Source organism: Alternaria burnsii (genome assembly GCF_013036055.1).
Source record: "Alternaria burnsii strain CBS107.38 chromosome Unknown 753, whole genome shotgun sequence".
Taxonomy (NCBI): Eukaryota; Fungi; Ascomycota; class Dothideomycetes; order Pleosporales; family Pleosporaceae; genus Alternaria; species Alternaria burnsii.
Window position 1 is genome coordinate 618,175 of NW_024066118.1, and position 11,874 is coordinate 630,048.

General features: G+C 51.1%; 4 protein-coding genes across 4 annotated transcripts in view; 2 read left to right on the forward strand and 2 right to left on the reverse strand.

The window, feature by feature from the left end:
* The window catches only part of GT037_008307 (uncharacterized protein), a gene marked incomplete at both ends in the record, with an annotated part of 985 nt that extends 14 nt beyond the window's left edge, over positions 1-971 (forward strand). The window contains 3 exons of the mRNA XM_038933354.1: positions 1-74; positions 128-438; positions 513-971. The exon at positions 1-74 is cut by the window's left edge and continues 14 nt beyond it. Coding sequence (XP_038784019.1) covers positions 1-74; positions 128-438; positions 513-971 — 844 coding nt within the window. The remainder of the gene's footprint in view (positions 75-127; positions 439-512) is intronic.
* Positions 972-1,124: 153 nt separating this feature from the next.
* Positions 1,125-2,453, reverse strand: GT037_008308 (nad dependent epimerase dehydratase family protein; the record flags this gene model as incomplete). The annotated part of the gene is made up of 2 exons (XM_038933355.1): positions 1,125-2,017; positions 2,069-2,453. 2 exons carry the CDS (start codon positions 2,451-2,453, stop codon positions 1,125-1,127), a joined length of 1,278 nt encoding a protein of 425 aa, XP_038784020.1.
* An 804-nt stretch (positions 2,454-3,257) lies between these two features.
* GT037_008309 (uncharacterized protein) lies at positions 3,258-6,107 on the forward strand (the record flags this gene model as incomplete). The annotated part of the gene is made up of 1 exon (XM_038933356.1): positions 3,258-6,107. One exon carries the CDS (start codon positions 3,258-3,260, stop codon positions 6,105-6,107), a length of 2,850 nt encoding a protein of 949 aa, XP_038784021.1.
* A 223-nt stretch (positions 6,108-6,330) lies between these two features.
* GT037_008310 (chromodomain-helicase-dna-binding protein 4) lies at positions 6,331-11,787 on the reverse strand (the record flags this gene model as incomplete). The annotated part of the gene is made up of 3 exons (XM_038933357.1): positions 6,331-7,629; positions 7,678-11,295; positions 11,434-11,787. 3 exons carry the CDS (start codon positions 11,785-11,787, stop codon positions 6,331-6,333), a joined length of 5,271 nt encoding a protein of 1,756 aa, XP_038784022.1.
* Positions 11,788-11,874: the final 87 nt, after the last annotated feature.

The following is an 11,874-nucleotide window of genomic DNA, read 5'->3' on the forward strand; positions in this document are numbered from 1 at the left end:
CCCCCCATATCGAGAAACTAACGCAGTCGTTGTCGAGCTCTATTGCCCGACCAAAGACCTTACAATCTCTGACTGTAAGTACTGAGCGAGCGGACTAGAAGGAAAACGACACTGACTGGTGATGTAGTTCTCATTACTCCCTCAGCCGCACACAAGGAAATTATTGAGGCCATCAAAACCCGTTTCAGATTCAAGTATAAGATCGAACTGCAAGAGGTCTGGCCATGCGATATCAATGGCGAGCCAATCCGTACAAGCGAACGTGGCGAGCTGATTGACGGTGTCGCGATCGAAGGCGACCCAGTTTGCAACTTCAGTAACATCCATAATGGTGAGGTTATCATGATACGCCTCAGTAGGGATGAGCTCCTTGCTACCGTTACCAATCACGAAACAGTACTCTATCTGGGAGGCAGCATGGGTCAAGAAGCTTTCAAGGTGCGCAGACCAGTAGAGACAGTCACTGAGAGGTTCCTCTTTCAGTATCCCCCGCTGTCGTACTGACTTCACAGATGATGGGCCAAGAAGACCGTCGCGATCTCGTCCGGAAGTTCCGCCGTGAAGAAGCTGTCGAGCGCAGGAACGTCATCCGTCTTACTTTGCCTTACGCGGACGTCGTTTCGGGGCTGGCCGAAGCTCGTTACTCCGTCTCGCTATCGTCTCGGATCATAGATGAGAACTGGAAGATTGCGCAAGTGAATGCCCTGGATCGAGACTGCCTGGGTGCATTGGCGATCCTCAGTCAGGCGACTTGTGGTCAAGGATGGGTAATTGAACAGCTTCTGATGCAGACGATCATCAATAGACCAGTGGGTGAGAGGACTCTGCTAGAGATCGACATCTTCGGGGTTATCGAAAGGCTGTACAAAGAAGCGGATGCGGTTGGGTCGACATGGGAGGAAGTCGGCATGTCTTCTGCCCATGACACCATCATGAGCTACGTCACTGGCCCTAGTCATAGCTTCATGTAAGAATAATGAGTGAAGCTACTAGTAGTACAGATGAAATTGCCCGAGACAGTAATTATGAGCATTCGCGTCGGGAGAACAAGGAAAACAGAAACAGCTCAAAGCGATAAAGTGGCGCAGATTGGTAGATTCTATAGCCAGGCTGTATTTCGCAGACTACTTACCCACAGGAGGAATCATCTTGAGATCTGCAAACTCTCCAAGCACCTCCTTGATGGCATCATTTGAGTCGACGAATCCATGCCACCCCATTTTGCGCGCCTTGTTCATGGTGAGATCCAAGGAAAAGCTCATCATTCCATCAGTAAAGCCGAAGATACGATCAATGTCCATATCTTGCAGCTTATCCACCTTGAGACCATGCTTAGAGATTATCTCCTCCCATGCCTTCTGCACTTTCTCTTGCTTTGCCCAATCAGTCAACGTAAAGCGAATCCGAAACGTTGCTGGTGGCCCAAAACCTCGTGGAGGCGGGTCGTATGGTGAAGTGATGACGGTATACGCGCCGTCGTCTAGGCTGGGATACTCATATCCGATACCATACCACCCTGCGTACTTTGGCCAGAAATTTCCCCATGTAAAGGTTGTGCCATCCATTGTATTGAACTTTTCATTCTTTGCCCCATCGTTCAGCACGGCCCATTGCTCCATGTAAGCATTCATCTTGCTACTGGACATGCATACTGTTGCTTCCCATGCATGCAGGTCAGTCGGGAACTCGAGTTTCTCGCCTAGGTGTTTCTTCACACTTGCGTATACTCCTAATGGAAAGACAATGTTCATGGCTGCATCCGGAACTGCGCCCAGAATCCCTGATGGCATGCATATGTTCCAGTCAATGCCCCGCTTCTTGCAGAAATCCCAGAGAAAGTCTTCCTGTGGGTAGTAGAAGTTGGGCTCTAAAGTGACTCGCGGTGCCGTTTCTTCTTGAGGGGTCGCTGCGGGGCCAAGATGTACACCATAGTTCTTCGCGCCGGTCTGGAGCATGATGCGTTTCGGCTTGATGCTGGCAATCGGAAGAGCTTCGCAGAAGTTTTTGAGTAGAGCAGCTACAATATGTCAATCCTGTATCTTTATGCCTTTTATCGATCGGCACTTACTGTTCACCTTACACATCTCCTCTGCGTCGCTCCACAAGCCGCCGCCCTCTTTCGGCTTGACTTGCACATACGAGTAGAAGAAGACGTAGTCAGCCTTAACACCCTTGTCCTTCAATACCTTTGCGATCTCTTCAGGCTCTTGTAGAAAGTCTAGTGGGATATGCTCGGCATTCTTCGGCAGCCCATCCGCGATCGTAGGTGGCCGCCGTGACAAGCAGTAGATCTTACCCCATCTCTCCGGGTCCTGTGCCAATACGCGCAGCATATAGTTTCCAGAGATACCATTTGCTCCGGTTATGATGGCTGTAAGCCCCTTCAGCGAGGATGGATACACGGGTAGGCCATGGAAGATGCCTTTGCTTTCGACCAGCTGTTGGTTGGACATAATTGGCGAGGTGTATGCGCTAAGATGTGGAAGATGGAGGAGAGATGCTGATATCACTCTATATCCATGTTAAAGTTGTACAGCCACTACATACCTGACAAATTGAGGTCCAGCTGTACAACCTCGGATCATGACGTATTGCGGGGAAGTGCGAATGGGGCGATCTCGACATCGAACAGCGTACGGGTCAAAGAGTCCACTAACCCGCAATTGCTAGCGAAGAGTCGACATCAGCCCCCTCGAGTGCCGTACCGGTCGCGGATCGTACATTGGGGTTCCCGGCTGGATGGAAGGAGCATGTCAGGATTGGAACAGCGCGTCAAGTCGCACCACCACAATACTCTACATCTTGTCGAGGACCTGAAACAGTGCAGGCGCTTGCTGAGCTGCCGATACGATGACAGTGTGTAGACCTGCAGAGACATCGGATGACTTCATGATCAGGAGGTGGTTGGGAAGTTTGGCAGCGAGCCCGCCCTTGGCGTGGCGCTAAGCAGGCGCCCATCGCTACGAATGTTACACGACTTTACAACATTTGACATTCTTCACAACAACGCCCAATATCAAAAGCTATTGGATCCATTCTTTGTACAAACATACTAATACATATCTTACGGTTTTCCCTGAGGAGTCCAGAATCTTCACCACGCTGCACCCAAGTCATTCATTGCGATAGCAAGTGTTAACGCATCATCACTTATCTAAGCCTTCCGCTTGAGGGCACTTCTATGCACCTCTCAGCGACTCCTTCCCATGAAAGTCTCTCAAACGCGACTCCGGCCGCACATGGCTCCAAGTTTCAACATGCCTCAATCTCATCATGGTAATACGATGAAGAATAACCTCTCAAGACTTGTAGCTGTACCTAACATTGTCCCAAGGGCGAAGAGTTCAGTCAGCCCGGGGTTCTCAACTTCGACAGTAGCGGAACCACAAGTCTCTTCTGAAACAGGGAAACATGGCATACTACGATCTTCCGGAACAAGTGATACCTCCCAGAGTGATTTTGTTAAGAATTCATGGGAGTATGATGTTTACGCGACTCCTTTCGTTCCTCCAGCTCTACGGTCGATCAATACTGAGATGGCGACCATTATTCCAACAGTTCCTCGGCATCAGATTGATTTTGAACAGTATGTACACAGCTTCGTCGGGACAAGCTTCATACCTACACCGTACACGGAGGCTGAACAGTCATTGGGTCTATCAGCCGCCGATTCCTTGAGACCAGCCACTGCACTCAATGAGTTCATATACCTCCAGCACTTTAGCAGAGTGGCCGCCATCGAATGTGCTGCGAAAGAAGAACAGAATGAGACGTACGCAATGTATTGTGTTCCACTCCGACAATCGCCTTCAGCTGGTGGCCTATGGAGCTTGTCGGTACCTGGATTAAGGGAAGACAGCCCACATATCGAGATGGGCGACGTGTTACAGATACGACAACTGTATGTTGACGGAACAGGAGCTATAATGCCCATGCCGGTGTATGTAAATGACGACCAGTACTGGTATAAAGGAAAACCTTCAGTCAGCTTCAAGTCCTGGACGGGCATACAGCACAACGGTGCAGTGTTTGGTATCAACCGTGCACAGGAAACAGTCTACATCAAAGCAGACGGCCTAGGTTTTCCCGATCCTAGCATACCGCCTATGCCCATGTTCGCCAATGTTGTTATACCGCTCAAATTTAACATTATCAAAAGCCAGCGAAGAGCTTTGGTGCATCTCAGCTCTGAGCTGAAGCACGTCAGTCTGGCTCTTAGTACAGATGCTTCTGGATCTCTTGAGAATCACTTCGGCGAATCGCCCGGCACGAAGTATGCCACACTCCAGAGAGAGACTGCTGAGGCTACATCTGGTGATCATCGTAATGACTGGAGTCTTCGAATGCTGTTTCCTGAAGAATCACATGGAATGCGTCAAAATACATTGCGCAAGGTTCCCCATCGCGAACTCTACGATAAAGCCATCAACTATGAGCAAGCCCATGCCGTCAATGGTATATGCAATAACATGTATGGCATTCTTCCATATTTGATCAGCGGGCCACCAGGCACGGGCAAGACGAAGACCCTAGTTGAGACGGCGATGCAGCTGCTGGAGACTTCAAACGTCAAACACCTGCTCATATGTGCTCCGTCGGAGGCTGCCGCAGATACAATCGCTTTGAGACTGAAGACTTACCTTTCAAGGAAGCAGCTTTTCCGTCTCAACCGACCCGGAAGAGCTGATAACGAAGTACCACGGGAGTTGTTACAATACTGCCATATCGAGAACGACATGTTTTCTTTACCACCTTTCCAGGATCTTATGGCTTTCGACGTAGTGGTAGCCTCTTGCCAAGATGCTTCAATACTGGCAGAAGCAAGGATGACTAACAACGATCTCTGGACCATGCAGAAGGCTATGATTTCGGCGTTCAATCCGAGGGAAGAAATGCCTACCCCGCCGCTGCACTGGACAGCTTTGCTCATAGATGAGGCAGCTCAAGCTACTGAACTTGACGTTCTGCCTGCCATAAGCGTTGTATGTCCACCTTCCACGTATCCAGAAAAGTCACCTCAACCACGCTTCGTAATGGCAGGAGACGAGAACCAACTCGGCCCCCGAACAGCGTCCCGTGACACCCGAGTCACCATGTCGCTATTCGCCCGCCTTTTCAAGCGACCACTATATAATGATCACCCCCTCTCACGGTCCAAGGTAAAACCTTCATCTGGTCCACCAGTTCTAAAGCGATCGATGCTCCCCATCACATACCCACCTTTCACATTGCTCATCCGGAACTACCGCTCCCATCCTGCAATTCTCAGCGTGCCGAGCGCTATCTTTTACCAAAACACCTTGATTCCCGAGGTTGTGATACCGAACACACCCCTCCAGCAATCGGCCATCTGGCGCGGACGTAGGTGGCCCGTTCTCTTCATCCCGCACGATGGAACTGACGAGATTGAACGTGATGGCGGCGGCTGGTACAACGTCTCCGAAGCGAACATAGTCTGCGACATTGCGCAAACCCTGATCTACTCTTCGTCCGTGAAGCAGCCGGATATCTGTATCATGTCGCCATTTGCCGCGCAGGTCAGACTAATGCGTTCGTTGATCCGTTCTTCCAAGTATGGTAATGGCGCAGGTTTATGGGACGTGAACATCGGCCCTTTGGAAGCGTTCCAAGGCCTCGAAAAACGCGTCGTGATACTATGTACGACGAGAACGAGGAAGAGGTTCCTGGCGAAGGACAACAGTATGGGTGTGGGTATCGTTGGAGAGAGGCGGAAAATGAACGTGGCTCTCACTCGAGCAAAAGAAGCTTTGGTCGTGATCGGGAACCCCGAAGTATTGGAGCAGGACGCAAATTGGCGTCAGTGGATGGCCTATTGCTGGAGGAATGGACTAGTTCGTGATGACAAGGGGATCTGGGCTGGTTGTGAGGATGAGCTTGGCGAGCCCAAATTTGGCGTGCTTGAAAGAGCACTTATGGCGAAAGAAGATCAAGGAAAAGCCAACAGGAGAGTGCTGGGTGCTGGCTACGAGACGAATGAAGACTATGATACTTGGGTGGAGAGTCTTAGGGAGGCGCTTGAGGAAGACGACGAAGATGTAGAAGAAGTTGAATACGACGAAACGGAAGAAGCTGAAGATGTACCTTGAAGGTATACACCTCTATCTCTGTGGGCATTCAGTAGAGTGTAGCGAATATCTTTAGTTTACCACATAGTTTTAATGTATCGACGATTCTGTAGTGGTCATTATGGGTATCGAAATTCCTACTACACATGCTTTAAAAATGCCGTCTCCTGTTCTTCACTATGTCCTTATCAGAAGTTACCAATGACTACCAAAAATCACCTTATCCCAACGACTCACTGTATACTCAACTCTGACCCTGGAACAGAAAGCCCCTCAACGCGCTCTCCACCTGCTGATCATCAAAGCCCTGACCCTGCATCTGCTGAATCATCTGCTGCTGCGCAAACGTGCGCTGCTGACCTTGAAGAGCACTACCAACGCTACCTGGCGTAACTTCCATCTGTCCCGGGGGACCATGAGGCGTGTACAAGCGAGGTGCACCGTTCGAAGAGCCCACAGCCGGACTGCTACCTCCAGCACCATTCATTCTATTCATACTTCCGTTCGGAGCACCATGCGGACGTGAATACGCATTCTTCGGAGGCCGACCAATGCCTGCGTATGCAGGTGGAGGAACGGGCTGGCCTTTAGCCAAAGCCGCCTTCTCCCTATCCCTCTTCTTTTGCTGTACCAGTGTGCCTTTGACACCACGAAGGTATTTGATCGCTGCATCAACCAGTTCCTTCTTCTCGGGCGAGTTCTTGAGCGCTTCAAGCATCTCTCGCACTTGTGTTTCGGATCTGATGTGGGGACATATGCGTGAATGGCCGTAGTGTGCTAAGCCGCAGAGACCACAGTGCTCAACACCTGCTGCTTTGAGCTCGCAAGCGCCCGAAGGATGATTCTTGTGGCAGGCCGGGCAGATGTGAATACCGGGAGCGCCATATGTCGGCACGAGAGGGTTGCGGATGGGTATGATAGCGCGTGCAAATGGTTTGACTGTTGCTTGATTAGTTTTTGGTGCTTTTGGTGCTGGTGCTGGCTCTAGTGGAGGCGATGAAAGATCGATGAACGCAGATGGTCCGCGAGCCGACGATGCCTGCCCTGAGAAAGTGTTTGACTGCGTCTGACTGTTGCCATTGAGATGCGTCCCGAGGTCGAGTCCAACTCTCGAATGGTCTTTCAGCGGTGACACCTTCACTGGCTTCGGCGGCGATCTGACGGCCCTTGCGCCACCCTTCTTGGGCGTGTTCTGGAGAGACAAAGTGATAGCAGGAAACTGTGACTGTTGAGTAGATGAAACTTTAGACGCACCTGCGCCATTCTGCTTATAGGGTGAAGAATTGGCGATACTTGTTTTGTTGGGGCGGTGACCGTTACCAAGCTCTTTGGCAGCGTCAACATTGTCATAAGTTGCCTCGGGCTCGCTTTCGTCTTCAGACTCGGCTTGGAAGTCGGTATCGCTCTCAGATCCAGTCTTGTTCTTGCGCTTTCTGCTCGACTTCTTGATCGGCGAAGGCGGTGCGGCAGTATCCTCGAAGTGATCTGTACCCGCGACAGATGCAGCGTCAGCATCTCTCTTCTCCGTAGCATAATCAACAGCCTGTGTGATGTCATTAGTTGTTCTCATCAAGATTGAAGCATTACGTACTGCTTTGGCCCGGCGTCCCCGACCCATAGCCTCTGCCTTTGCAAGCGCTTCGGCGGCCGCGGCAGCTTGTCGTTCCTTTAAGATCTTATCCCAGACACCTGGATCCGGAGCCACCTCTTCATCCGCAATATCGAAGTCATCTTGCAGTCCACCCTTCTCATTGACCCAAATACGAGCGAAGCCGAACTGCGATTCTGCAGAGTCATCGTCACCAGTTTGGGTGTTTTCGATCTGGCTACGGTCGAGTAGTTTATCGATAGAGGCGTCGTCGTACCGAATGTCATTATCTGTGTCATCATCCTTGAAGAGTTCTGCTGCGCCATATTTGAGTATGGACTCAACATCCTCATCCTCCGGATCTTCCTTGTCCAGATCTTGTACGACAACTTTGTCAAGAGCCATCTTTTTCTTGCCCATCTGCATGATCTTCTCTTCTACAGATGCTCGAGTTGCTAGCTGAAGACATAGCACCTTCTTCTTTTGACCGATACGATGAGCCCTAGCAATAGCCTGGAGATCTTGATGAGGGTTCCAGTCAGGATCTAGGATGATCACGGTGTCGGCAGTTGCGAGATTGATACCAACACCACCAGCGCGAGTGGAGAGAAGGAAGGCAAATAGCGACGAGTCGGGTGCGTTGAACTGGTCGATACGCTTCTGCTTCTCAAGTGAGCCCATCGTGCCGTCTAGACGCTGATACGGAAGCTGCATGCCGTCCAAGAAGTCTTCGATGATATTAAGCATGTCGAGAAACTGGCTGAATATGAGCACGCGATGACCACGTTCTTGAAGCTTTGGGAGAAGAATCTCAAGAAGAGTGAGCTTGGCAGAAGCTTCGACAAGGTTGCGATGAGAGACGGCAGCAACGTCGCTCCTCTCTTCAATTTCCCGACTGTAGACGAACGGATGGCACAGACACTTGCGCAGTTGCATCAGGATGTTACTCAAGTTTGCACGTTCCTGCTGTTTCAACTGCTTATCGGAGGTGAAGAGAGCCTTGAGAAGCTCTGGGCTCTTCGACAGAATTGATTTGTAGACTTGCTTCTGCAAGTGGCTCATGGAGATTGGAAGAATGATCTGACCCAGAGGCGGAAGGAAGGTCAGCACCTTGGCCTTGGTACGTCGCAAGATGAAAGGTCGAATCTGGTCATGAAGTTCCCGAATGTTCTCCGCTGTCATCTCAGCGTACTGTTCCTCAAGTTGCTCGGCATTGATAGTGTCGTCTAGGAAGTGCAGCAAGTTGAAGAGCTCTCTAGCATTGTTTTGTAGTGGCGTGCCAGTCAATAGCAGTCGGAATGGCGCGCGTACTGCTGTGAGAGCTGTGTACAACTGGCTCTTATCGTTCTTCAGACGCTGGCCTTCATCGATGATGAGACCGCCCCAGCTGACACCTCTAAAGAATCTCCTGCAGTTGTCGTCGGCCGCCGCTTCGTATGAAGTTACAACAATGTGGCATCGTAGGTCCTTCGTGTTCTCGGGATACATCTCGTACTTGTAGGACATGTCGCGAGCTTTGGCAGATCCAAAGTAGGCGACTACACGAAGAGAAGGCGCCCATTGCTTGATCTCCCGGCGCCAGTTGGCACATGTCGAGTTGGGCACTACAATCAAGAACGGGAAGCAGTTATGCTCCTGAATAAGGGTTGCCATGAAGGCGATGACTTGTATCGTCTTACCCAGGCCCATCTCGTCTGCAAGGATGGCGTTTTTCTGATCGTACCATTTGTAGTAGAGCCAGTTCAGGCCGTCCAGCTGGTATTTCATCAGCTCACCACCAACCAGATTATCAGGTTGTTTCTCTCGCTCAAGCTTAGCGAATGGTGTGCTTCGAGCTTTCTCAATTCGTCCTTTGAGGGGACCCTGCTTGGGGATCTTGACGTAGCGACCGGCAACCCAGTCGTTGTAAGCAGTGACAAAGTCTAGCCACCTATCACCGTCTTCTGGAGTAGGCACACTCTCCCAGACAGTGTCCTCATAGCCCAAACCCTTGTACTTGATAAGCGCCTTATCGACTTCTTTTATACGTGCTTTGTCGATCTCCTCGGTGCGAACCTCGACATAGCTCGTGTACTTGATGTCAAGGACAATGTCGATGCGAAGGTACTCTTCGGGAATGGCGTCTTCAGTTCGCATCTTTGGTCCGTCCTCACGCTTGAAGAAAGCCTTGCGTTGGACTCCAGCTGTCACGCCCCAGGTCCAGGCTCCGGAGTGCCATGACGCCCGGAAGTAGGACTCATTCTCCCATTTGATAAGATATTGCTTGTCGTCTTCGCATATCAACTCACATGGAGTTCCTGGTCGATAAGTCTCGACATCTGATGGCCGCCAGGCAATGATGCCGCCAACCTTTTGATTAGTGGTCTCGTCGCACTCCTTGCACATCCATTTACCAGAGTACTCGCGGAATCGCTCATCTGCCATCTCTTCGTCGTCACGATTGACGTCCATAGCATACTGCGAAATAGGTGGTAGGTGGTGATAATGCCAGGCGCGAGAGCACTTTGTGCAGCGAAACAACACGTTGTTACGGTCGTTGAGAAGCTCAGAAGGAACGTCAACAACTGGATCATAGCCATCATTCTCTTCGCGCTCTTTCATCTCTTGCTGCGTAGTCTTGCGGCGCCTAAAGGGTCGGCACGAAACTCCGGAAACAGCGCAGTCTTGACACCTGGATAGATCGGGAGCGGTCGCGTCCTTCTTCTTATAGAAGCCAATGCACCTCTTGCACTGCAGGACGAACTGCTCATCGCCAACCTTTGTGACTAAATGATCGCGAGTAGATCGATTACCCAAGCAATTCTTGTGGTATGCTAGAGAGCAACCTTGACAGTACACCAGGGGTGCTACGTTGGGTCCATCGAAGCAGACTTCGCAACCCTCTGCATGTCGCGCACGGAAAGGGTCGCTCCGTGGGAGCTTCGGGAACACTTCGCGGACAACAGAGACCTTCTGAGCAACGACTCTGGGCGCGGTGTCTGACCGGTATATGTCGTTCATATCCGCCTCCTGCATGTTGTTGGTAGCACGCGTTGCTCGATCAGACTGTCGGACGCCCGCTCGAGGGATCTTCTCAGGCTTTGCTGCACGTAAAGACTGTCTCTTGCGCTTGCGACTAGGAAGTACGTCTGACCCCAGAATATCCGAGGCACTGGAGTCGTCGGTATCATCCTCCTCTTTTTCGCCGTCATCGTTGTCATTGTTCCTCGTTCGTATTGGTTGTCGTGTTGAGCGTCGTGTGGGCTGCTGTATACCTTTGCGCGGCCTGCCTTTGCCCTTCCGGCCGCCGTCATCAGAGTCTTCGTCCTCCTCACTCGTAGAGAGCGCGATCAGATCACTGATCTCTGAGCGATCTCTCGATGGCTTTCCTCGACGACTTGCACGTCCTGTCCGTGGGCGGCGGCGTGGGCGTCCTGATGTGTCATAGGCAAGCTCGTCTTGCTCGTCGTCCTCGGACGATGATATGATGAAACTTGTTATATCGACAAACCTCTCAACATCCACCCTAGTGTTCTGGTTGCGAAGCCTCATGTCAGCGTCGTCGCTCGAATCGTTCTGTGGTTGGAACGATTGCAGTGCCTCAGGGCCACCACGGAAATCAAGGAGCTCTTCGAAGGTAACCTATGGACATTAGCAGATATTCAAGAACATAGGTTCGTAAGAGAAGAAAGGACCCAAGTCGCCTGTTATATAGTAACCCCGCTGCATTCGTCGCTCTTGCTGCCTTTACCAGTGATATAGTGATCTATGGAAACTCACCTGCTTGACGCGATCACTGCCGAACAGTTTGATCCTATACATCATTTCGCCCTTTTTTCCAACAGAAGCCTCATGAAGGACCTTTTCCACCTCATCCTGGGGCTCATAGTACTTGTACTCGGCCTTCCTAATTTGTTTCTGGGGTATGCGAACACACAGAAGTCTACGTTTGCGAGGCGGGATTTCGATACGTAAAAACTCCACATCATCATTCATGTCGTCTTGTAGAGAGATGGCAGCTGGGGAATCAGATGCTTCCCCCAGAGGCGCTACTTGAGGAGCACTAGTGTTGCGCCCAGCAGGCTTCTTCTTGAATGCTGCCATGAGCGCCGCGCTGTCCTCATCGCTACTCATAATGGCGATTTGCGGTGGAGTTTGAAGCGCACGGGTGGATATGGGGTGTGCGTGCGCGTTGCTGCACCTGTGGTCTCCGTCGCGTGT